Here is a 27,127-nt window from a genome sequence, read left to right on the forward strand (position 1 = left end):
TCTTGAATTTATCCGATGGTTTTGTGTGTGTGTGTGTGTGTGTGTGTGTGTAAAGAGCGTAGAATGCTTCCGGGATCTTATCAGAACCGCATAGTGTTCTCAGGCCTGAGGTTGTGCAAAAGTGAGCTTTGGTTCTTGTAATTGAGGAAACAGACACAAGGAAGCAGAGATGTGTTTGGATTCCGCTAAGTCAGGGGTGGGGGATTGACGACCAGCGTCACGGCTGTGGCGACGGCAGTGCCGCGTCACCAGGGAAGTCAGCCACCTGTCAGGATGTCTCTCACATTGGCCATTTTGAGACACAACTTTGACGCCGTCTAAGAACATCTAACCTTCCAACCTTTGCTTGTACAAGTGTGTCTGCCCTCAATGAGTTTGTCTTCCATCTGAAATAATAAACTCAGGTCTCATTCCACAAGCATCTAATTCTTCCCTCAAATGTTGAGGTCCATACCTCTATTACTGTTATTCTTTAGTTTGGAATACTTTGGCTTTCTGCTTATGTCCTATGCACGGACCTTTGGTTTCTCACTTGGTTAGATTCAGGGTTAGTTTTAATACAGTCACCATTCTGTGTTTAAGCCTCAGGATTAGGAAGAGATCTAAGCAAAACTGTGCCTGGCTGGGAAAGCAGCAAGGAAGAGGCCCAGTCCTCCGGGGCTGAGCAGAAGGTGGGGGTTGCCCTGGCTTGGAGCAGAGGCTGGATACCAGTGCTGACATGCGCTGGTCAGAGGGGCTCACCAGTAGTGAGAGAAAAGCCAGGAGGTCCCAGAGACCAGAATTGGGTTCCATGGGGCAGAGCTACACTGGGGTTGGGGGATTAATGGAATGTGAAAATGGGAGGCACAAGTTGGGACTAGGTGAATGAGGCGGTGGTGGCCTGTATTTTAAAATACACAAACTGTGTGTGTGTGTGTGTGTGTGTGCGCGCACACATGCATGCATGTATGATTAGGGTACTAGGTGCAGTTTGGGGCAGGCCAGGTCCCATGAAAGAGACGGGACTGGGATAGATATTCAGGAGCTAAGCAGAGTGGTTGCCCCGAAGCCAAAGCTCCTCCAGTGTTGGGGGAAGTTTTCCAAAAATGAGAACTAAGTGGAAGGCCCGATGACATCTCAGAACTCTCTATCATCCAAAGTGCCAACAACTTTGTTGTTGGCTTGCATGTCACTTGTACCTGCTTTTATTCTCGTTACTAGTAGCAATCCGGAATTTTGCCTCGTAAAAGATCGGCCTGTTACTGTAGCTCCTGAGGTGTTATAAGGAGCTGCTAAAGCAGAAGTCGGGGTGTCTCTGTTCCTGTGTTTGGGACTGCGGGTACAAGGGACCGCGCTGAGGCCGGTGGGTTCGAAGGCAGGAGCTTCTTTTGCCCCCTCACAGCCCCATCTTACTGGGGATTACTGAGTTTTCACTGCACACCAGTTCCTCTTTCTCAACAGCCATTTCTGGGGCTGTCCTTGTGACTGTACACCTAACTGTGTATCCACAGACACAGTGAAAACTGTAGAGGCAAGAGGGAAACTTCCTTCTTCTCTGCTCCCCACTCAGGCTGCTCCCTTGTAGTATCTTTGTGACTGTTCAGTTGGCACTCATGCCTCAGTCATTTTTTTTTTTTTGATGTGGCCCCCTGGCATCCAGATGTACCCCCATGCATTTTGTGAGTGGCCTGTGTGGAGAACTGAATTGTCTGAATTCCTTCTTTGACATTGACCGATCCCGTACTGAGGGTGTCTGTGGCCTCCTGGCTCGGTTTATACAGCCTTGTATACAGTACTTGAGAAAGTGTGTCGTCCTCCGCCTGGGATGACGTTGGCCAACGGCTGTTAGAGAAATAATGGCCCCCATGGGGAGGGAAGAGGATGAGGAGGAATGGTTATTCATGCCAATCCAGGTACATGGTGGATTTTCTAAGCGGTTAGCATTTCTTGATCAAGAAGTCCCTGAAATGATGGGTACATTTACTAATGCTTCTGAATCTTTTTCACGTCATAGAATGCTTAGTAAGTAATAATATTTGTACGGCAATCTGGGTAAACAATCCAGACATCTTGCGGCTGGAAGTAACTGGCCTAGGACTCCGGCTGTGCCTGGCCCTGCCTGGTAGCCCTCAGGAGTGGGGGATGGACATCTCAGTCCACCTCTGACTTATTCCCAGCACACTGGCTGGAACCATCAGGATTCGCAGTTGACATCGTAGTAGCTTTATCCGGTGAACTAAATTCTATGCTAGGAGCTTGGGAAAGGAGTTTGCTTCCACTGTGATTTCTTTATGTTCTTAGAACCTCCTTTGGCCTCAATTGTCTTATCTCTAACCTAGACTCAATATGATACCTATCTTCTTACTAGCTATTAGGCATGTTGAAAAAAATAATTTGTGTGAACTCTTTGAGCACCTTGAAAGTATATCATACCCTGTATGGTACAGCGGTATTACAAAATTTTGGAAGTATTTTGTCTATCCTCCTGTCCTCTACTCAGTCTTGTTGATTGTACAGAGTAGATGAAAACACCACAGATGGGATTGGTTTTTTTTGGGAATTCATTAGTTTGCTTTCGACTGCTTTTTTGGTTTATTAAGAACTTTGTATTCTGGTCCTGTCCAAGGTGCAGATGGTCATGCTTTCAAAACACCGTATTGTCATAATAGCACCCATTTAAAATAATCAATACGCTGCTCTCAGTTTCACCAATTTCAGCACCATTGATTTGGTCCTTGAGGAGAAGGTGATGCTCTTCCACTGACACCCTGGGTCTGATCCTCCAAGAACCTCCATCCACCTTGTACGTTTCCTAGGTTACTAAGGAAGGGAGGACATGTCGAATGAACGAATCTGTGCTGGGTACATTCGCAGCCTGTAAGGGATGGTGTTCGAGTCAGACAGATCTGAGTGTGAATTTCCGTTCTTCCCTTTGTAGGCTCTGCACCCTCAGGCATTCTCTTTATGGCTCTCAGACTGAGTTTCCTCCTGTGTGGAATGTAGCTAGTAGTAACCTTAGGGCTTGTGTGTTGTTGTGAAGATCACAAATGAACCATCTGTAGGGACCAGCGAATAGTAGGTATACAGCAAAGTCTGTCTGTGATTATCATTATAGATAATTTTTTAGTGTCATACAGAGTCAGTAGTTTTACTATAAGCTACCAAGTTTGTTATTTCTATTTTAGGAAATCATTAATTTTGGAAAATTAGTTCTTATCAAAGATATGTTAGTAAAGACCCTGGGATACCCTTTTTATTCTTCTTTATTTTCTTGCCTTTACCTATCAGTCACTTCCATTTTAAAATTTTCTTTTATTCTCACTTAAAACATTAACATTTGGGGTCATTTTTAAGCTTTTTCTTGGTCTACAAGCAGGTCTGTGTTTCAGAGGGTGACCACCTTTCAAAAATACTCTGCTGGCTTGTTTCCAGTCCTCAGCCATGTTCCCAGTTAGCCCTCTGAGTATTATCAACAAGTTGAGAAATTTGACCTCTGGTATATCAAGAGGTACAAGCTTGATGAGTTCTTTCCTTGATGCCCCTGTACTTTTCCATAAAGTTAGAAGAGGGAAGCTTCTCTCATCCTTTGTTCTTGGCTCCTACTCCAGGCCTTGTAAGCGTAGAAAAGACTTTAGCAGAACTACCTGGTTGTTCCTTTTATTTCAGGCAGAGGAGGAGCATGGCACGAGAGTGCTGGTATCAGGCAGAGCTGGGTTTGAATTCCATCTCTGCCACTTGCTAGCAATGGACCTTCATAGACTTGTGCCTGTCTGGGAAAAGTTAAGGACCCTGATGTGTAATAATCCCAGCTCTGTGTGTTGCCTGCTGAACACACGAATACTTTCGTTCATACTACCTCATGGCTTCCCCACAATTAAACAATGAGGGGATTACTAAGCCCATTTATCAGATGAGGAAATTGAGACTTAGAGAGTTAATAACTTGAATCACATTCATTTTATAAAAATTCTTTACTAATTTTTTTAAAGAGAAGTTTTATGAGTGGGACAAAGTTGGAGGATCAGAATCAGACGAGAAATTTTAGATTTGCCCAGACCCCAAAATTTAGAGTGTAAGAGACTAATCCTTACTGAGATTGAATAATAAGATGTTTCTACTAATGAATGGGTGGTCAGTACTAATGCTAGGCAGTGCCAGTCAATAGTTAATGAAGCAATGAATGATTTGGCTACTAACACAGTGGCATTTATATAGCTTCGTGAGTAGTTTTCATCTCTAGGTGCTTATTATATGCTTGCCTTTCAAAGCCCATCGTAAACAAAAATCAATCTGTGAATATAACTGAGATGGGCAACACTAAGCTGGTCATGGCTTCCATTTGGCAGAAGAGTGCCATCATTTGTACTTAGCTGGTCTTTCCTGGTGTCGACTGTTGGTTTTCCAGCACTGTAAGCACAGGCAGGAAGACTAACAAAACAGACCCGGAGGTCTCTGTCAAGGCTGGAATGTGGTGGTGACAGTCTGACTTGCACTGTTTTTGGCTCTTCCCTTTCAGCTTGGCTGCGACTAGTAAGCTGGGAGGACTATGAAAGTTAAAACAAAGGGAGATTGGAGAGAAAGTAATCTCAGCGTCTTCTAAGACTCTTCTTGGCAGGCGGGATTTTTTCCTGATATTCAAATAAAGTAATCATTCTTCCTTTTGGACTAGTGGTTTGAAAAATCAATTCAGGTTGGTAATAGTTTGCAAGCAGGTCCCAAATGTTCAGAGAGGGAATGTTATGACGCTGAGCAGATCTTCAAGAATGAATTGATGTTTTACTTTGGTCTTTTTATGTCATGTGTTTATCTAGATGATTGATTTTTGAAATGTAAAAAGTTGCCTTAGAATATATAGTGTATGTGATTTCTTCTTGGGGTAGGTTTGTCTTAACTCAGTCGACTGTAGTTAATTTTATTTGTGATTATCTATTAGAGATAACAGTGGTATTTATCCTTTAATTTCTGCTATTCGTTTGATGACCTTTCTAACCAAATACATTCTGCTTTCAATTTATTTTTGGAGTGCTATCATTATATATGGCTGTTTGGAACTCAAACTGTATTTTTCCATAGAAAACAATTTTAGAGCAATGCTTTGGGTTTCACTGGAGTCCAAGCAAGTCTCTTTCACCTGTTTTACCTAAAGCGGTCCTTTTGGCATTGTACTATTATTAGTAATTTTAATACTATTAATTGATAACATATATGGTTCTGTCACTTAGAGGCTTTTTTTTTTTTTTTGGTCACCTCACATCTTTAAATCTATTTCATCAACTGTACAATATTAATAGCATTTATTTTATGGGCTGATAGTAAGGTTTATATAACTCAAACAAAGCACTTATTAGCTTATGTTATTATTACTGTAACTTGGCCACATTTGCAGTTAGTTGATTTTTGTGAGTTGGCTTTGTAACTTTAACCAACACATGTAAAAATACTTCTTTGGGAAAAATCGGTGCCCTGTGTTTGGCAGGAAGGGAATGTGGTGTCACCAAGAACATCCTTCCTGTGCTTTTCCCTTGTACCCCACCGATGTCTAGCAACAGAAGGACTGTGATGGTGTTTAGATACTTTTTGTTCTTGCAGGGTGCCAGAGAAAGCTCGTTGTCTCAGGCACAGACATCACGTGTTTGTATGTACAGGCAGCCCTGACTTTCATAGGTTCAGCTCTCATACAAACCATGCTTGGATACATACGAACCCCCATACTTCAGCTTTTACGGTCTGCTTGTGTTTTTCCCTGCGTCTGCTGAGGAGTGGCGGGGCCTGAGCAATGAGTTCTGGGTGGCGTTGCCCACAGCCCGTGGTGCAGGGTCATCAGCATCACCGGGCTTCTGTGCACCTCTGTGTTCGCTGCTGCAAGGGTTTGTTCCGTTGCATTTTCCTGTGCAATTTTACACAAATGAGGGGAAAAATGAAAAATGCTAACGCTAATATTAAGGAACATAGGTCTCATAAGCTTTGCTTGTTTTGACTAAGACGGACAGGGTGAGCCATGCCAGTCAATCAAGTACTCGGGGGATTAGAGCCTGTGTATTAAGGTGTGAAGGAAAAGACAAAATATGTTGAAGTGTGTAAAATACATTTTTATTATGTCTAAAATGAAGGATATGAATGTGGGTTTTAGAGTTGTTTTATTCTTTAGATATAGAGCTATCTTTATAACATGTAAATATATTTGTTATGACTTTTGTATTCATACATGTATTCTGGAATACGTTGGGCATAGAAGAAGGGAGGCTTATATAGGATAGTTTTAAAGTTTTTTTAAAAAAGCATTTTATTTTGGCAGACTTCAAACATGAACAAAAAAGAAGAAAATAGTACAATGAACTCCTGTGTGCCTATTAGCCAGCTCCAACAATCACCAACACATTGCCAGTCTTGTTTCACATTCCTCCCCCGACCCCTTTTCTTGCTGGAGTATTTTAAAGCAAATCCTGGATCATATCATTTTACCAATTAATACTTCAGTGTTTATTTCTAAGAAATAAAGACATGAAAAAAAAATAACCTCAGTGTTATTATCATACCTGATAAAATGAACAGTCCCTTAGTCTCATCTAACACTCAGTTAATACGCTAGTTTCCTTGATTGTCTCAGACAAGTTTTTAAAACTTGATTTGTTTGAATACACACACTGCATTTGATAATTATGCCTGTTGGTCTCTTGCTACCAGGTCGAAGAGGGTATTTTTAGGTTGGGGAGTACCATACTTCTGCAGGGTGGGCTACTCCCCGACAACAAAGGAAGCCACTAGAGCCAAAGAAACATTTACTCCATCCGTAGGCAAGAGATGGCAAGCTGAGGGCATTTCCCTCCCAAATACAATTGGCATAACTATAGCATTGGCAATCTTCCTGTGTCCTTCCCATTCTTTTTTTATTTTTTATTTTTTAAAGATTTTATTTATTTATTTGACAGAGAGAGACCCGGCGAGAGAGGGAACACAAGCAGGGAGAGTGGGAGAGGGAGAAGCAGGCTTCTCGCCGAGCAGGGAGCCCGATGCGGGGCTGGATCCCAGGACCCTGGGATCATGACCTGAGCGGAAGGCAGATGCTTAATGACTGAGCCACCCAGGTGCCCCTCCATTCTTTAAAAAAAATTTTTTTTTAGATAGGGCGTGGAGCCCAAAATGGGGCTTGAACTCATGACCCTGAGATCAAGACCTGAGCTGAGATCAAGAGTCAGACGCTTAACCGACTGAGCCACCCAGGCACCCCATGTGTCCTTCCCTTTCTTATAAAATTAATCTGGAAAAGTTATTGTTAAAAACAACTTCAAATGTATTCCTTTACTATTTAAAGCATAGATTTGAATCATAGGTGTTAAAAAGCCATCAATAGGGCGCCTGGGTGGCTCAGTTGGTTAGGCGACTGCCTTCGGCTCAGGTCATGATCCTGGAGTCCCTGGATCGAGTCCCGCATTGGGCTCCCTGCTCGGCGGGGAGCCTGCTTCTCCCTCTGACCCTCCCCCCTCTCATGTGCTCTCTCTCTCTCTCATTCTCTCTGTCTCAAATAAATAAATAAAATCTTAAAAAAAAAAAAAGCCATCAATAAATCAATTCCATGCTATTCTCCCGATATCTACATATTAATCATCAGCTTTGGCATCTTCTAACACTGTTGTTGCCATCCCTGGGATAAATTTAGGTAGGCAAGGATTCAGGCGGCATCTACTTGAATCATGAACTCTGAGGCTAGTTGGCAGAAGTTAATCAAGATTATATGAATACGGAATGCAGAGTGGCCTGAGTTCTGAGCACTGACGCCATTGCTCAGCACCTTCACAAGGCTGCAGTCCGTGTGCAGACCTTGGGCGCTGGGGTTAGTCTTCTAAGGTGTGTTGGTCCACTCTTTGATCTGCCGACACAGGCCTGGGTCAGGTTCTGGGATGGCTGCTGGAGGGCACTGACCCAGCCGACCCCGCCTGTAACTTCTATGCGACGCTATGAGTAGAACGACATTCCAGGAAGGACCTTACTGGCAATGTTTACATAATGACAAAGATTAAAAAAGTAAAGAAGACTGTAAGCTTGAGGAAATAATCACTTCTGTTCAGAACTGTTCAGTGGTTTCTAGTTGTTCAGAATAAATGTCAGGCCTTTAGATCAGCCTCCCAGGCCACGCCGCCTGCCCTTTTTCTGCCTATACATCTCCGACCTTATCTCCTATATCCCACATTCACTCTGCTTTGGCCTCTTGTCTTCTTAGCCTTCCAAGAATCTGCCAGGCTCTTTCCTGCCTCAAGGTCTCTTCATTTGCTGTTCCCTCACATACTCACTTCCTCACCTCTTTCGGGTCTTTGCTCAACTATCACTCAGTGTGGTCCTCCCTGACTACCTATTTAAAACTGCCCCCTCCACATCCCACCCCCACCCCCATCCTGGTCCCAGCAGCACTCCTGAAATCTCTTGCTTACATTTTCCCATAGGAGTGTCACCTTCTATGTTACACAGTTTACTTTGAAATTCTGTTTATCGTCTCTTTCTCACCATGGATTTATCCTTCATGCCTAGAATAATGCCTAGTCATAGTAGACACTCAAGAAATTATCTAAATGATTGAGTGAGTGAGTTAAACCCTGGAAAATTTGATCACAAGAATGCACTGAAAGATTCCTTGTGGAAAATGAAGGACACACTTTGAACAGTCTTGTGGAGAGAGACGCTTTAGTAAGGGAACAAAGAGTAGAGAAGTGTCTTCATTATTCATGTAATAGTGAGGCGTACTCCCAAAGTTTATGAGATAAAGGTTGTTTTTCTGCTTAGTAGTGAAGCCCATATGGTGAGTGATGTGCTCTTCTCATTTTTGATATGGTAGATCCTTGGCATGCGTGAACCTAACAATTGTGATTTCAGCTATTTGCTGGCAGCCCCCAATGGTTATACGGTGTAGTCATTTGTGCTTTATAGCAGGGCATGTGGTGAACTGTGCGGGTGGGGAGGCCACACTGAGCCTGGTGGTGGCCTGCTTCCTGCACTGCAGGTCATCCTGCTTACTTGCTTTACTTGGAGAGTTCAGAAACTCAGAAAGTTGTCCTTGACCACACGGTATATCAGAAATTGTGCTGCTGGGATATTTGAATTTGAGTATTTGCAAAACAAGGTTGGGAGAGGCAGTGTTTCATGAATGTCAAGGGTCTGTATACTCTCTAGGTATCCTGGTGTGTCTGCTCTTTCACCAAAAGTCTGTTTAATATTTGTGATCCCAGGTTCCTAAAGAATTTGGAACAGATTAATCAAGACAGCCAAAGAGAGGCAGCATGACACATAGTGGCTAAGAACACAGAATTGTAGAGCTAGACTGCCTGGGGTCAAATCCTGACTTCACCTACTAACTGTGTGACTTTGGGCAAGTTACTTACTCTCTCTGTGCTTCAGAGATAATGAAGATAAAAATGGTAGATTCATCATTGGATTGTTGTGAGGATTAAATGAGCTAATCATGTTTGTCAAGCAATTACAGCAGTGACTGACACATAGTAAGCTCAACCTAAGTGTTTGCTAAATAAGAATAAAGACATTTATTTGGGAGGCCTGTAAGAGGATGCTTTAGCCTTTGGCCGGTAGGCACACCAAGTGAGGGAAAGAGGTGAGTGATATAATTTGTAGGCATATTTCAGGTAAGCAATATGAAAAAAATTCTTGAGGGTAGTGCGTGACAGACATGGATTATTTAACTATGCAGGAATATAGTAGAGTGGTTGAAATTGCGGACTGTCTTAGATGGCCTGCTTGGTCTTCTCACATCACATTGTACTGTGTGATTTGCAGTAAATTACTTGTCGAATTACAAGTCTAAAATGGGTTTGTGAAAAGTACTTACCTCATGGAATTGTCATGAGAATTCAATCAAAAAATCATTGTAAAGTGCTTAGCCCAATACCTGGCATGTGGTAAGTGTTTAAGAATGGGACTTTTTTTTTTTTTTTTAATTAATGGATGATGAGAGTCCCTAATCTCAGTTCCTACATTGTTATAGGTGTTGAAATCCTTTGGCTAGAAGTCTAAGCCCTGTCCTGTTACTGAACCAGTCAGACAAAATTTGACAGCATTAAATAAATTTGACAGAAGACAAATAAATTTGACAGAAAGAAATAATGCATGCATGCATGATGCTTAGCATCAGCTAGCAAGAACTCAGTCAAAAGCCAGGAGCCTCATCTCCACCAGTAGCTTTGGTGGTTCAGGATGGAAGATGTCAACAGTATGGCTGCCACTCTGGGTAGAGGTAGGCACCTTTCTCCAGAGTCAGCTCTGGGTGTTAGAGGTGGGTAGGTCAGTGCCATCCATCAACTCCCAGTACTGTGTCCTGGAACAAACTCCTGCTCTTGAGTCCCTATCCGCCTGCCAAACTGGATCTGACCTGAGGTCCTGGTAAAATCCACAGTAAATGTATGCAAAATCATCATCTAAAATGAAATGTACGACAGATCAAAACCACAATGAGATACCACCTCACACCTGTCAGAATCTAAATCTAATCTAAAATTAACAACTCAGGAAACAACAGTTGTTGGTGAGGATGCAGAGAAAGGGGAACCCTCTTGCACTGTTGGTGGGAATGCAGGCTGGTACAGCCACTCTGGAGAACAGTATGGAGCTTCCTCAAAATGTTAAAAATAGAGCTACCCTATGACCCAGCAAATATTATCAACAATAGCCAAATTATGGAAAGAGCCCAAATGTCCATCAACTGATGAATGGGTAAAGAAGATGTAGTATATATGCATAATGGAATATTACTCGGCCATCAAAAAGAATGAAATCTTGTCATTTGCAACAGCGTGGGTGGAGCTAGAGTGTATTATTCTAAGTGAAATAAGTCTGTCAGAGAAAGACAAATATCATATGATTTCACTCATGTGTGCAATTTAAGAAACAAAACAGATGAACACAGGGGAAGGGAAGATAAAATAAGATAAAAAAACAGAGAGGGAGACAAACCATAAGACACTCTTACGTATAGAGAACAAACTGAGGGTTGCTGGAGGGGAGGTCGGTGTGGGATGGGTTGAATAGGTGGTGGGTATTAACTAGGGCACTTGTTGGGATGAGCACTGGGTGTTATATGTAAGTGATGAATCACTAAATTCTGTTCCTGAAACCTATACTACACTATATGTTAACTAACTTGAATTTGAATTTAAATTAAAAAATGAAATGTATGAATTAACTGTGGATATTAGTTATCTGTGCTATTCCTGTACTAATTACCATAAATAATTAACATTAACTATGTATAAATATATGGTTTGGCTAAAATTTCCAGAGCTCAAGGTTTATAGTGACATTTCAAATCCCAATTTCCTCTTCAAGTAGCTACTATGAGCTTCTTTATTGGTTTACCCAAACACATTTCAGAGTTTTATTTGTCTAGTTGCAGGTCTCAGGAACAAAATTGAACTTTCTCATAACTTCTCATGCTTCTTCTGGGGCTTTAAAGTAGTTTAAGCTGCAGTTTACTTTTAAGTTCATCCATTTATATATTCATTGAGCAAATATTTTCTTAGAATCTACTATATGGCAGGTCCAGGTACCTCTTAACTTTTTAGTTTAAATGGACGGGGAAATTCTGATTCGAATTTCATTCTGCCTTTACATATTACAGTCCAGTTACAGTCTTTGTGAAGGGTTAAGTTTTCAAATTATCCAATAAGGAGAAGAGTAGATAGTTAAAATTATTCTTTTCTTTTTTCTTTTTAAAAGATTTTATTTATTTATTTGACACAGAGAGACACAGTGAGAGAGGGAACACGAGCAGGGGGAGTGGGAGAGGGAGAAGCAGGCTTCCCGCTGAGCAGGGAGCCCGATGCGGGGCTCGATCCCAGGACCCTGGGATCATGACCTGAGCCAAAGGCAGATGCTCAACGACTGAGCCACCCAGCACCCCTAGTTAAAATTATTCTTAAAAAATACCTTAATTCACCCACAGACATAACATCTTTCAGGGAACACAACATAGCCATTTTCCCCTTCTAGTTTTGGAACAAATCACTGTTTTCTTTAGTTGAATACTAGACCATGTAATTGGAAGTTTGCTTGGGTATGTTGTTTGAAAAATACATTTAGGACCTTTAAACTTAGAGCTGCATTTAGTACTAAACATGTATCTATCTTCATTGTACCCATTCCTCACTGGTTGGTTCATTCATTCTTTCATTCGATCATTCATCAATGTTTAAAGCGCACTTAGTATGTGTAGCCCCTGTGCTTTACACTGGACTTAGAAAGACCATGGAAAGATGATACCTGCTCTCAAAGAGTTCGTAATGTGGTGGGGATGACATGTCCAAGTGTAGTCGCGTGAGCTTAAGTGGTAGTGACAGTGCAGTGTCGTACGTGCTGTATGAGAAGCAGACATGTTCTGGGGGTGGGTGGAGAACAGAGGAAACAGTGTGTACACAGTGGCTTGGTAGCCTCTTCAGGGAATGGTGTGGCATGGGGGATGACAGGAGCTAAGTGTGGAAAGCTCGTGACAAGCCTTAAATTCCATGTTGAGCAGTTTGGACTTCATCCTCAATGTAATGAAGAACCATTGAATGATTTTTAAAAGGAGAATGATACCAAATGGTGCTTTATAAATGGCTGGGTTACAGGAGAGTGGGTTTAGAGCCAGGAGACGAGTTAGACCTATGGGTGGGAGGGCAGGTCGGAAGCCAGCCATCACACACTCGCTTCTAAGCCTGAACATGCTGGAACATCCCTTAACTAACAGCTGTCTTGCAGGATGGGTTTCTAGCTATAGATATTCCTTTTCGCCGCCATTACCCTGTGGGTTCTCTTTCTTCTCTTGGCTCTGCCATCTTTATTCTGCAGCTGGTTGGGCTCTGGCTTCTGGCTGAAGACTTGGCAGTGGTGAGGAGGAAGGGAGAGAGGATAGACATGTCCACCGCTGCCCATCTGGTTTCTCACATGGAGCATCCCCAGCCTTTTCACCTTCCTGAACCTTCTCTTAGGACCTCTCTGATCTTCACAGCAGAGCACATAAAAAGGGCAGTTGACAGTGAAAAGAATTGAGAAGGGAGCCTTCTTTCCCTGCCCCCAACAGTAAAAACTGAGGAAATTTTCAAAGGGCAAGGTGCTGAATGTCTGCATTTAGAGGAAGGAGACCGCTCTGTTCTTCAAGTGGAACTCCGGTCAGAAGCAGCACATAGTGGTTGTGGAAGCATGTGGAAAGGCCCACTAAAAAAAATAAAGAGGGTGTGGCTGTGGGGTGTAAATCAGGGGTGTAAATCGGGAGTGTTTTGAGGGGGTTGTGCAAGTTGTCCCCTTTCTCGTCCTTAACGCCCTGTCCAGTTATTTCTCCTTTCATCGGCCCCTTGCCCTGAACCTCCACACCTTTCCTCACCCCATAATTCCTGTGTCCACTCTGCCACCAGCTCTCTTCTTGTCCTTTGTTGCTGGGTCTGCTGCAGCCTTTCAGAGCGATGGAGAGAGGAGTTGGGGCCTTTTGGCAATGAGCGGCAGTTTATCTCTGGCCTCCCCTGTTGACACTCCCGTGCGTTTGCTCAGAGAGACCAAATGAAGGCCTTTGGGTCTGTGGGACTGTTAATTTCTCTAATACTCTCTGGGCCCTAGGGACCTTAGGATTTAGATTCAACTAAAATTAATTGCATTTATTTACTCCAGGAACTTATTTAATACCCTAATACTTATTTAACACTTATGAAGTGTTTTTAAGTTCATTTTAAAGGACACTGAAGTGGGACGGAAACTGACTTTCCAAGGTTACACTGTTACCACAGAGCGCGTGTGGGATTTGTGCTGTTTTGCCTGCTTCTGCGTACGCGTAGGTGGGTCAGCTTTAGTGTGTGACCATCATGTAAAATAATGTTCCTAAGGGAATTTTTTTTAAGAAGCAGATGATATTGTTATTGAAATATTTTGACATTGTTATTGAAATATTTATAGATGCACATGCATATTTGAGAAATAATACAAAGAGATTGCTTGTACACTTGGCCAGTTTTTCCGGATGTTAACATTTTATGAAACTTCAGTACAATATCACCAATCAAGACATTGGCAGTGATATGATCCATTGAACTTACTCAGATTTCCTCAGTTTTACTTATCCTCATTTTTCTTTTTTTTTAGATTTATTTATTTTATCTTTTTTTTTTTAAGATTTTATTTATTTATTTGACAGAGAGAGAGCACAAGTAGGCAGAGTGGCTGGCAGAGGGAGAGGGAGAAGTAGGCTCTCCGCTGAGCAGGGAGCTGGACGTGGGGCTCCATCCCAGGACCCCAGGATCGTGACCTGAGCCAAAGGCAGCCGCTTAACTGACTGAGCCACCCAGGTGCCCCTTGATTTATTTATTTATTTTAGAGGGAGTGAAAGAGAGAGAGTGAGAGTGAATGCAAGGGGAGGAGGGGCAGAAGGAGAGAGAGAATCTCAAGCAGACTGCCCCCTGAGCCGGGAGCCTGACTCGGGGCTTGATCTTAGGACACTGAGATCATGACCTGAGCCGAAATCAAGAGCTGGGCGCTCAACTGACTGAGCCATCCAGGCTCTCAACTGACTGAGCCACCCCGGCGTCCCACTTATCCTCATTTTTTTGTGTGTTTGTGTGTATTAAGTTTTGTATAATTTTATCACTGGGTAGATTCATGTATCCATTACCACAGGTAAGATAATGAAAAGAGCCAGTTCCATAGGATCCCTCATGTTGCATTTTTATAACCACAAACACCCTCCTGTACCCCCAATTTCTACCCCTGACCACCTTAATCTGTCCTTCATATCTAGAATTTTGTCATTTCAAAAAACACTACATCAAAAACTAATGATGTGTACTATATGTTGGCTAATTGAACATAAATAAAATAAAAAATGTTACATAAATGGAATCATACAATATATAACCTTTTGGGATTAGCTTTTTCCACTCAGCATGATCCCTTGGAGATTCACTTAACTTGTTTTGTGCATTGATAGTTCGTTCCTCTTATTGCTAAGCAGTACTCCATGGTATGGATGTACCATACTTTGTTTAATCATTCACCTGTTGAAAGATGCCTGGGCTCATTCTCTCATTTCAGCTTTTGGCTATGCCAAATGAAGCTGCTGTGAACCTTAGTGGACAGGTTTTTGTGTGAACATAAGTTTTCATGTCTCTGGGATAAGTGCCCAAGAGTACAAATGAACTTTGAATGCAGTTCATAAATCCAGAATTATGTCTGGCGTGATCCTGCTCAGGATTACATTTTCACCTTTTATCCAGTCCGCCGTCTGATTGCGTGTGGGGCTGTCACCCATTTCGCCCTGGCCCTGGGCCTGTGTAAATTTCCAGGCTGATTAGGGCACTCCTGAGCTCCGCGGAGGGCTTTTGCTTTGCCTTGTTGCGGGCCGATCTCTGGCAGTCGCTTCTCGCCATTAGTCGTGCCTGTCAGGTATGCCACGCTGGTGTCTCTTTCCCCCAACATGCGTGTCCAGAGCTCCAGCCGTGTCCGCTGTGAAGCCAGCCACTGCGTTCTTGTCTCCTCCCCCCTGGGGAGTGAAAGGCCCTGGAGAGACCCGCTGAAGTTGGGAAAGGAACCCTACTGGCTTTTCCTCTGCCCTTGCCTTCCTCTTCCCTGTAGTGAGCACATGTTGCCAAAAGGTGGCAGTGCTCTTTGCCGCCGCCGGGATGGCTCACCCATGTCGCCTGTGCTTTGGAGACTTGATACTGTGCTTTAATTGTATGTTGAAAGGGTGGAAAGTGGATTTTCCCCAACAACAAAGGCACCAATAAAACGCTGTGCAGTTTAAAAAATTTGAAAGAAGACATCATGTTTATAAATGATTTGTAATGAAAATGCTTCCCCCCTTCTTAGAAATGACTTGCATAGGGAATAGGATTCAGAGATGTGTGTATGAGTGTATAATTTTAGATGTCAGTACTGATTGTTGCTTTCTGTGTGGCTCCTGAAAAAGACCTGTGAAAATGCTGAGTTTTGCCTTCCCTCTGTTCTAAGACCGGCAAAGTAGGAGGGACAGCCTGCTTCTGAGCTCTGAGACTTGAGATTGAGACCTCTTAGTCCTTAAGTAAAGGCCCTCATGCATGCTGCAGATACGCTTTCCATGGCAGCAATGGCTAAAAATAATAAAACTCCTTACCTCCTGGTATCTGTCTTCTCCCCTGTATGCATCACTTTGGTGTATGTGAGGGCATGTGTGTAAGGAAAGCTGCTGTAAAGTGAGAGATTATGGGGTTCATTGGATCTTGTAAACAGATCAAACTAGTGAGGATGAAGTGGGGTGGGTTAAAATAGTTTAGGTTAACTAGTGCACTTGAAGCTGCATGAGCAGAAAGAACCAGCCTTGTCACACTGGGGTATGGACATGTAAACACTGGAGCTGTTCTGCTCCCCAGGATGCCATCCCTTGGTGTCTTTTTGAAAGTAGTCAGAATGACGTACTGTATGGTGACTAACATAACATAATAAAAAATAAATAAATAAAATATTCCCAGAAAGGCCCGGTGTGGAGGGTGCGAGTGAGCTGGCTTTAGCATGGGGGCTGCGAGCCCCGCAGTGGATCCCTGACGCACGGGCCCGTGTGCGCAGGTTGGAGGATCTGTTTTCTACTCCTCCGGGTCTGAGTGCGGCTGCTGCCACACCCCAGCAGCTCACGACCTGACCAGGCGACAGACAGGTAGCTCCACGTTAAGCAGCGGCCTTCTTGCTGGTGCATCCTTGGCACAAGTCTTGGGTTAAGAGGAGAATTGCTCTGTATAAAGTTAGAGCCCTGAAAGCAGATGCTGTTACTATAGAGACAGCGAACCGCTGCGGCGGGAGGCCAAGCAGGAGGGATGGCAGCAGGGCCCTGGGAGGGCAAGTGAGGCGAATCCAGAGGCTAGCACCCCCGAGGACCTTCAGCCTTCAGCCGCACAGTGACGCTCAGGCTTGCGTTCTGAAACTTGTGTGCTGGCGGCCCGCCACGTGCTGACTGGCTGAGTGGCAGCTGCTTGCGCCCGCGGACTCGCTGGTGAGCACGTTGGCAGTTGGCGAGAGCTCCGCGGGTGGGAGCTCGGGAGGGTGGAATGTAGATGGGTGCCCAAGGCCCCATGGCTGACAGTTTCGCACAAATGTTTCTCGGGCCGGGCTTAAGTCACCCTTACAGGCCTGCTCCATGATTGGGACCGGCTGGTGAAAGCTGGTGGTTTGGCAGCAGATTTGACATGTGTTACGGTTAAATCATTTCAGTGGCCCCGGAATAACGGAGAGTGAGAGAAACCCCGCGGTGGGTGTGGACCTGGGAGGAAGGGGTCTGACTGGTACGGTCAGAGGCCCTGTTGAAGGCGGGCAGCATTGGCCCCGTGTGGATTTGTGTCCCGACTGCTATGACCCTTATCCCCGTGATACTGGTGAGAAGCTTCCAAATCTCTTCTGAACTTTGCCTCATGCTGGCCAGGGAGCTGTTTAGAAGCATGCTCCTTCCCTCCTTTGTTTTCAGCAGAGGCGGCTTGGGTGAAAGGAACACTTTACGAACGGATTTGGGGGCCTGATGAGGGATTAGATGAGTTAATTTCTTCCTACGGATAGAAGGGAAAACCGGTTGGGTCAGACGGTCATGTCAAAAGATATCTCTGTCTGACTAATAATAGCCAGCAACTGCCGAGAGGCTTTTAGGAGGGGAAGACAAACCCAAATAATCGACGTTTGTTAGTATGAAGATGGAAAAAAAAGTTGTAAAATCCCTGTTGTTGGTGCAGAAGCCCAGATGCACTTGCTCATGAGGACGAGAGGGCTGCTCTGGGGACAAAGGCCACCGTGGACACGCAGGTTTTTATATTTTCAGTTGACGGCATTCTTTCTTTTTCCACTTCCTACAGGGAAGAGGCTGCTTGCAGATGCTCTGCATTGTCCATCAGAAAGAACTAGGTTTCTGATTACTTGCTATGTATAGTCTTGGAGGGAATGTGAAATATGTATCAAAGAGCCAAGGAATGCACCCATCATTATTCTCACTAACTCAGATGGTGCACGGGACAGTGCTTTAGTCGGCTGGATGGTTCCTCAGCCTAGGAAGAGGGCTCTAGCCATTAACATTTCTTTGGTCTCCTTTCATTGTTACCGATTTTCCTCCTTTACTTCTGCTTCAGTTGTTTGTTGCATGCAATTTTAGGAAGGGCTTAGGTGCAAAGGCTAATAAACATTTTATTTAGGAAATGTGTAAAAAAAAGTCCATAAAAGACTTTAGGATTGGCTTGATTGTGGTTGGGTGCAGAAATGATGTTCTATAGGAAATTGTGTTGGATTCTGTAGGTTGATAAGACAGGAAAGGGTTTGTGCCGAGGAGCAATGTGGGTGAACCTACTGTTTGCTTTCCAAGGGGGAGACGGTACTGTTGATGTGTGCGCAGTCGCCCAGGCCTCCAGGATTTTGTTGTGCTTCTGAGGTCTTTAAAAATAAGTTTCCCCATTAAGCTGTCATCCTTATCTGTGTCTACGAATGCTGTGTTGCTGATGACTTCTTTGCCCTCTGAACGGCCTCTGGACCGGCTCTCCCAGATGGCTAGGGGAGGTCTTCGAGAAGGCAGACGTGATTACATCAGAGCCCCTGTCTGTCCCGCTCATCACTATGTCTCCAGTGCCTAGCAGTATGCCTGGCACCTCGTGGGTACTCAGTCCATGTTTACTGAGTGAACGAGGGGATGAGGGAAGGAAAGAGAAAAGGACTTGATCGAATGAATGCCCTCTGTGTGTCTAGCACCGTGTTTGATATGTTTCACGTGCCTCGGTCATTGTCACCAATGGCTTCCATATTGCCAGGCTGAATTTTTACCTGTCTCCATCCTTCTCAGCCTCTTCGTAGCCGTACTTCCTTGACATCACTTTTTTCTGGTTTTTCTTTTGCCTCTGACTTCTTTTGTTCCTCTGCTCTGCTTATAAATGTTAACATGCTCCAGGACTTGGTCTTAGGTCTACACCTCAGTTTCTGCCTTTTCTTCCTGGATGAACTCCTCTAGTAATGGCTACAGATTACCAGTTTGTATATTGATTCTCCAGCCCTAGGTTCCCAAGTTCCAGACTTGGACCTTTAGTTGTACACCTGACAGCTCTTTTTTCGTATATAATAAGAATCTCAACAACCATAAAGTGGCCAGAGAAGAATTGTTGGTTCCTTCCCCAAAACCTGTTTCTCCCACAGCCTTCCCTGGGTTCCTAAGATAGTTTCCTAGTTTCTTTGGTCTCCTGATCATCCACTTTTCACATAGCAGTCAGAGGGATTCTTTAAAAAGGTAAAACAGCTCAGGTCAGTTTCCATCTTAAAATCTTAACTGAAGTTAGTAATACTGTACTGTGTATTTCAAAGTTGCTATTAAAAGCTCTCAGCCCAAGAAAAAAATTTTCTAACTGTGTGGCGACAGATGTTAACTAAGCTTACTGTGGTGATCATTTCGCAATATACACAAAAATTGAATCATGTACATCTGAAACTAATATAATGTTGTATGTCAGTTTTACCTCAATAAAACAAGACAAAACACAAAACAAAACAAAATTCTTAAGTGGGTCCCGTAACACCTAAGATTTTGACCACTTACCATGGCCTGCCGGGGCCTGTTTCCTCCAGCATTGCCAGCTACCACTGACCTCTCTGCCCAGCCTCACTGACCTCATTTCCTTCCTGGAACATGCTCAACTTGTTCCAACCTTAGGGCCTTTGCACTTGCTGTTCCCTTTGCTTGGAACACTCTGCCCTCAGATCTTCAAATGCCTGGGTCCTCCCTATCATTTTTGTCTCTACTCTCTACTCAAGTGTCACCTCCTCTTCTGAACCATCATATGCCAAGTAACCCCTGCCTCATTTTATTTTGTGCAAAGCACTTAGTGCTATCTAAGAGTACCTTGTTCATCTATTTATTATTAGTTTCTTAAGAATTTTGTCTGTCTTCTTAATGAATGTATTCCCCCTCCCTCTGGGGATGCTTGGAACATAGAAGACACTAAATATCTGTTGAATTTGTAAATGTGTTGTATCATTCATCTTCATGGAAACCTGAGGCTCAGAGAGGCTGGTAAATGATTTGATTGCTCAAGTGTTCAAGGGATTTTCTTTTCTACTATATTCCCGACGGCTGATCTATATCCTATTTGCATTTAGTTTTGTATTTTTAGTTTGAGTATAGAGAAGGAAAAAGATATGTATCAGGATGAAATTGCATATAAGAGCCATATCCCTGAAAGAAGATATTCTGCAAGTGTCCAAAGGTAATGAGTTTCTCAATAGCATTGTCCAGCAGTAAAGGTTAGGGTAAAAAGAAAGAAGGAAAAAATAAAGGAAGGAGACTTACCTTTATTAAACATGTAGTAGGTGCAAAGCACAAAACCGGGTCTTTTCACGTATGTTACCTAATATGAATCTCAAAGCAGTCCTGCACTGTTGATACTGTTACCAAGGGGGTGGAAAAATTGAGGCTCAAAGAATTAAATACTTTGCTTCAGGTGATATATATATTCAGAGGTAGTGCTAGATTTTTTAAACCCAGGTCTACCTGATACCCAATTTCTGACTTTTTTACGCTCAGATGGTTGCTTTGCAAGATGGATATGCTCCTAAAATAGAAAAGAGGAAAATGTGAATTCAGTGCGTATCCACATAGATTATAACAGATATCTGAAGCACAAGAATAAGTTATACGGACAATATGGAACACAGACTTACAATATTCAGCGCCTGAGCATATAATTGGATGAATCGAATACAGAGTGAACATTTGGTTCTCTGGCAGAGCTTCTGTACGGTATGACATAGAGCAGCTGTCTCCAGAGAAAGTTCTTTGTTTCTAGACCGGTGTGACACAAGCCGCATTTGAGCAATTCGGGATTTTTTTCTGCTTTCTCTATAAATAGAGTTCATGGAATTCTGCATGTCAAAGTTAATGCAATGAAAAGAAGTCCCAGAATTTGGAACTAAACCTTAACTCATCCTGTAAGACTACGAAACATGTTTGGCATCAGGAGGCCATAAAAACGCTGTCATTACTCGGATGGATTCTGAGGTCTTATTTAGCATATGAAATTGCAGAGCAGATCCTATTATGTAAGGAGACAGGAGGACAGCATAATGTGGCTACAAACTGAAGAACTTTGTGCCCTTCAGGGAAGAGTTAACAGGACAGATATACATAGAGACGGGTGATAAGAATGTGGAAAATGAATGAATGGGTGGCATATAGATATGTGACTGTTGCTGAAGCCGGGTTGCTGGATAATCCTCAGATGTCAGATTTCCGTAAGGCCAACATGTGACTCAAAGCTTGCCACTCAACAGAGAGTACTGGGCTGTGCTGGTATTAAGAGGCTGGCTGGAAGCTGGGCTCCCACTGTGCACTAGCCTAACTCCCTGTCGTTTTCGTGTGTGGGTGGGTGTGCGTGTGTGTGTGTGTGTGTGTGTGTGTGAGGGTATACATTTTTATGCAGTGGGTGTTTAAAGAGCTAAGCACTGAAGCTGGATTTCCACAAACGATCATCACGAGCACTCCAGACAAACCAAACTTCCTCTCTTGGTATTTTTTTTTTTTCTTGCTTTCATCTTTTTCTTTTTTTTTTTTTCCTTTTTGCGAATCCCAAAGGGAGAACCCCCAGCATCCAGCCTATAGGATTGAGATGATTTTCTCTCACCTGTCCATGTGGGTGCCCTCTCAAGGTTAGAACTGAAGCTATGTGGGACCGGCATATTCTCAAGCACCAGATGAGAGGAGCTGCGTGAAGGAGTAACAGACACCAGAGGAAGAGTGGCTCTGCCCTGTTAACATGAACACCAGCGTGCAGGTTAACCTGCCCAGAAGCTGGGCTGCTTCAAGTGGCTCGCTCCAGGAGAAGTCTGAGCATTCTTTTTTTCTTTTTTATTACTATAGGATGGAGGATGAAGCTGTCCTGGACAGAGGGGCTTCCTTCCTTAAGCATGTGTGTGATGAAGAAGAAGTAGAAGGTGAGCTTTATGGGTCTGGGGAAGTGTATATTCATATACCTATGTCTTCGTAGATAATAGCACTCATGCATTTCATATAGCTTATATTTTTGAAGTTAAAAACTGAAGCTTTTCTATGGGGTTTTATTAGTCTGCACATTTTGCTTCAACACAGAAAGTAATTTTAAGAACTTCACTGGACCATTAGAATCTGAATCAGTGTGGTCCTGCGTGGTTAAAAAGGGGGGGAGGTGTCTTACCTTTGAAGCAGGTGCCTATGTTAGCCGTGCCTTTCTGTCAAAAAATAAATATTTTGCCAGTTAGTTACCACCTTGCGATGACTAATTCAAAGAAGCTGCTAGATTTATATAAATGTATTTGGCAGCATCTTCTAATATTCTTTCTTACAGCTTGCAGGGTAAAGAAACAGATGTTACAGAAGGAGAATGATATCACTGTTGCAGGAAAAATGGGTATAAACCGCGGTTATAAAGAGGGGTAATCATGGATGAGTTTCCATTAGGAAACGATGGACTTTTTTTTACTTGAAAAACCTCCAGGATCTCTTTTGTTAATGTTGCCCAGTGCCTGTTAAAAACCAAATAAGAGTTAAATTTTAGTTGGTGCTGTTATGCTTTCAGTGTGCCCCTCTTCTCTTGTCTCTTGACTTATCAGTAATATGGGCATAATTCTATTTATTTGATAATGAGAAAACAGGGCTCAATTAATATTTATTATAAAGATATCACAGATATACAAGATATAATTAATACTTACAATGAGATTTAAAAAAATAATCAGAGTTGTGGACAGTACTCATAAAGTTAAATGAAACTTGCAAGTGAACTGTGTCATATATTCTTCCTTTTAAAATCACCTGAGAGACAATTCACATGTGTTTTGGGAACTCTAGTCTGGTTGGTGCCATTTGGTAAACATTTAATGCTAATTCCAAAAACTTGGACCAGTGTGGGGGAGGGGTTGGAAGAAGGAAGGTGGGTATTGTGTGGTCCGGAGTGATTCTTCAACCAGACTGAACACCAGGTCCTGGGCACGTGATGCCTTCTTGTACCTCCTGGAATAGTCGGCATAGGGTGGCCATGATGATGTTTCTCACGTTTGCTTACTAAGTTTCTTCTGACCGTGTAGTCCCCCACTGCCCTCCTTCCCTCATTTATGCTCTTGACTCTGACTAATAAGAATGTGATGCCTAAGTTTCTTAGGAAAAAGGAAACTACAGTATTTTCTTTCATATTGTTTTATGGGTTCCTTGCACTTTTACAACATGACTGTGGGAAAATGTCAAGTTAGTGCGAGCAAAATAGTAAAACTTGTGTCTTTAAGATTATTGTGCCCCTGGTGTTAAGTCTCCATGGTGGTGACTCTGTCACTGTCCCAGTGTCAAAGAGGAGATAAGGATCTTCAAGTCATAGCATATGAATGTAAGAAATATTGTAGGATTGAGTGAATATATACTTTTGGGACAATTAAAGTAGAAATACCAGTGAGAAAGCTTGGGAATGAGATGTACTCTTTGTGTGTGTGTGTATGTGCGTGTGTGTGTTTTCCTTGAGAATAATGTTCTAGCTAAGTTCACAGGAGATGTAAATCATTTCTTGAGTTTGTAAGGCCTGTAGGATTGACAGCACTCTACTGCGATAGGGTATTGTACATGGGGTTCTTAAGACTTTGACTAACAAGTTTATTTCCTAAAGTACTTCCCTTGATTTTCAAGCACAAAATTAAAATAACAATGTAATGAATAGCAGACAAATCTGTAGTCGAGTTTCTTTAAGAAAAAACAATAAGACAACAAAATATGGTAGAAACATCTGTAAAATTGTTTGGCTTTGTGATGATTAAACTTGCCACATGGATATTGTGTATTTTTGTATTCTGATAAGACTTCTGTTCTAAGATTATCTTTCATGTTGATTGGAAACGGAGCTGATTACACTTCTTTCGAGGCATGTTTAGCTAGTTGCCTGTTCCTGCATTTTAAGACCCTATAGGGTGGTTGCTTTGGTGTCATTATTTGGTCGAGAATGTCCAACAGTGCAGGCTCTTCTACAGTACAAGTCTTTTTTTTTTTTTTAAGACAGAAAGCATGAGCAGGGGGAGGGGCAGAGGGAGAGCGAATCTCAAGCAGACTGCACGCTGAGCATGGAGCTGGACGTGGGGATCCATCTCAGGATCATGACCTGCACCAAAATCAAGAACCAGTCATGTAACCACCTGAGCCACTCAGGCGCCCCTACAGTACAGGTCTTGAAACTACAGTTAGGGACTATTTATTTCAAATTTAGTGCCCTCTTAGTTGACCCTCCCATTTTTCTCACCTGGCTTCATCTGGTGGAGGTGGATCACTTAGATTTTATAGTAACTCCAGGTGAAGTATAAAGAAGTTGAAATGGAAGGTTTATGGCTTAGTCGTGGTCTCAGTGGTTGAGAATGAAAACCATCAAGACCTCTAATAAGGATTCATAGTTTGAGCGGGAATGTTTTCCACAAGGACGTGCGTCCCTCTCATATTTTTAACTGCATAAAGAAGGGTGTGTTTAGAGGAAAGCAAATCATTATCTTGTTCTGAAGTAGTTGAGTTGCTGGTACATTCATGGCAGAAGTAAATGCTCCGCTTTTAAGGATCAGAATCCAAAGGGCAAGGAGCTGGAACACCTTTCATTTATATTATCAAATGTTTCCTTTTATCCAAGTAATTTCTCTTGCTTCTAGGATAAACATGGTTGAAGTATAATGCAGCACACTTGGCAAAAGAAAACTTAAAATTTTGTTTTTTGAAATAATTCGCACAAATAAGGTATACTCCTGATAAGTGATTATGAGTGTGACTAAGGTCCAGTAGTAGCTGTAGTTACTTTGGAATGTTCATGCTCTTAAAATTCTTCTTAGGGTCCCTTAATTTGATAATCAGATTCAGCTCAGCCTGAAGGTGAGGAGAGCTAGATGCTCTCACACGGTTCCTTCTGCTGTAGTTCTCTGAAGGGGAGAGACTGAGACTTCCAACCACGCCCTCAATTCACCTGGTTCAACTTTACTCTCAGTGGGTGGCATGATGCTTAATCCATGGTCTAAAAACTCAATAGAAAGCCATCATCTGCAAAGCTCACTAAGAATAGAGTGAGTCAGAAGAGGAGTCATCTTCTGTTTAAATAATGAATTTATGTGGGATATATTTAAAGACCTAAACCTCATTTTCACATAATTTCCTTCATGTGCATTTGTGTTAATGATTTAAAGAGATCCTCTTTAAAAAAGGCAACCAAGTGCCAATTTTAATCTTTAAAATAAAGAGAAGCTTTTATATCTATTCTTTCATTGGTTATATTATATCAATGTATATGTATATGTGTATAGTTTTATAAAGTTAACATTTTAGTCACAGAGGGGTTACTGTGGATAAACTCATTTAAAAATTTCAAAGTTTCAGATACTCATACTTGTTTCTATACCAGAAGACTCCAGCTCCAGACCAGACACTTCCACAGGATTGGTCTGTAGATGAGAAATTCGACATTATGAGAATGACCCAGGGCGCCTGGGTGGCTCAGTTGGTTAAGCAACTGCCTTCGGCTCAGGTCATGATCCTGGAGTCCCTGGATCGAGTCCCGCATCGGGCTCCCTGCTCGGCAGGGAGCCTGCTTCTCCCTCTGACCCTTCCCCCTCTCATGTGCTCTCTCTCTCTCTCTCATTCTCTCTGTCTCAAATAAATAAATAAAATCTTTAAAAAAAAAAAAAAAAAAAAGAATGACCCAGAAATGCTGGCCATGAGGTGTTACACAAAATTTTCATTTCAAACGCACTTGGGGGAAATTGCCAAATTTTATTGGGTGAACCAAGGTTGAGATCGGAAGAAAGAGTCTCATGTAGCTTTTTCCAAACAGGAAATCCTATGGATGTTTTATCCTTAAAAAAGCTAGCCAAGATTTTGGATCTGTATGATATAAACAGATTACTTAATATTCTCATATTTCGCAATAGGGGAAAAGAGCAAACTCCACCTTATCCTTTGAGATAAGGCCTTGGCTCTGCAGAGCTAGGTAACTTCCCAGCAAGCCTTGGCAACTCTGACTTTGTGAGGAGGGGCCTTTTCTGAACATTAGTCTAACCAGCAACTCAGGAAGCATAAAATACAGCAAGACAATATTGGCTGAATGAAACGTATCTCCGTTTCTGAAGTGTGATCAGTGCTCTCAAAGCTATTATGATAGATTGTGGTAGTTTTCCTCTTCCATTGAAAACTGAGTCCAGAAGGAAGTGTGCTCCCATCTGTCCAAATGGAAGAATAATTTTACAAATTCCCATGTCTACTGATGGACTTTAAGAGTGAGAATTGTTAAAAATCCGTGGAATTTATGGGAGGATTATTTTTAGGGAAATAAAAGTAAAAAAGTAGAGCAGGGTCTGGAACAGAGTAGATGTTTACTAAATATTTGTTAAAAGGAAGAATGGAATACACAAATATATAACATAAACTAAGTAAAGTATATGCAGAATTACCTTATATAATCCTCTAAAGTCTTTGTTTAAAGTTTTAGTCAGAAATTTGGTTCCCGTAGTACTCTTCATCACATGAGACAGCGTAGCCTGTAAAAATCCTGTCCTTGCTGTTACTGCTATTTGATTTTGCAGTGATCATTGACATATTTATGTTGTTTATATATATATCTATATTGATAAATAAAAGAGCCCCCTAAAACATGTCTGCGTTATTCTCTTTCCTTCTCCTCTCTTGAAGACAGAGACTAAACTAATGGTGACGTTTGTCTTTTTGGAGGTCAGGATCTCAGCATTTTACAGACATGAAATCATAATGACTTAACCCTATTTTTCACTAGAGGATATCATGATGACGTATTTATGTGTATTGGAGGAGGTAGTATTCTAAAGAAAAAGTGGGGCCGGTGCACATTTGTTAATAATTACGATGGTAAAAAGCGTAATTGCCAAGAAGGAGTGAATGAAAACCTATCAGATGGGAAGGGAGGGGTCAAGTTGGAGCTGAGGCTATTCTGAGCGCTGGCTATAAGTGTCCGGTTGCATTTTGCTGACCTCTTCTCTGCTGTTCGCTTGGATGGCTCAGAAACTGTGTGTACAGAGGAAACACTCAGGCAAATATTGCTGAAGGAAAAACCTTCTTGAAAGAAACCCGTACCCACCCATTGGAGAGCTTTAAAGAAATGTGGTGAGGTGTGTAAGGGTTGATATTTGAACAGCAACG

The 27,127-nt window shown here is 42.5% G+C and overlaps 1 protein-coding gene across 3 annotated transcripts in view; it reads left to right on the top strand.

Annotated features, from left to right (window-relative positions):
• The window catches only part of SLC4A4 (solute carrier family 4 member 4), a 344,097-nt gene that overhangs the window by 24,507 nt on the left and 292,463 nt on the right, over nucleotides 1-27,127 (top strand). The window contains exons 1-2 of one of the 3 annotated variants that reach the window (XM_032400516.1): nucleotides 20,855-21,484; nucleotides 21,836-21,909. In XM_032400516.1, coding sequence (XP_032256407.1) covers nucleotides 21,393-21,484; nucleotides 21,836-21,909 — 166 coding nt within the window. In that variant the 5' untranslated portion in view covers nucleotides 20,855-21,392. Of the gene's footprint in view, nucleotides 1-20,854; nucleotides 21,485-21,835; nucleotides 21,910-27,127 lie in introns of those variants that run through there. The other 2 variants (XM_032400515.1, XM_032400517.1) reach the window with 2 other exon arrangements.

The sequence above is a fragment of the Phoca vitulina genome, unplaced genomic scaffold, assembly GCF_004348235.1.
Source record: "Phoca vitulina isolate PV1807 unplaced genomic scaffold, GSC_HSeal_1.0 scaffold3, whole genome shotgun sequence".
NCBI lineage: Eukaryota > Metazoa > Chordata > Mammalia > Carnivora > Phocidae > Phoca > Phoca vitulina.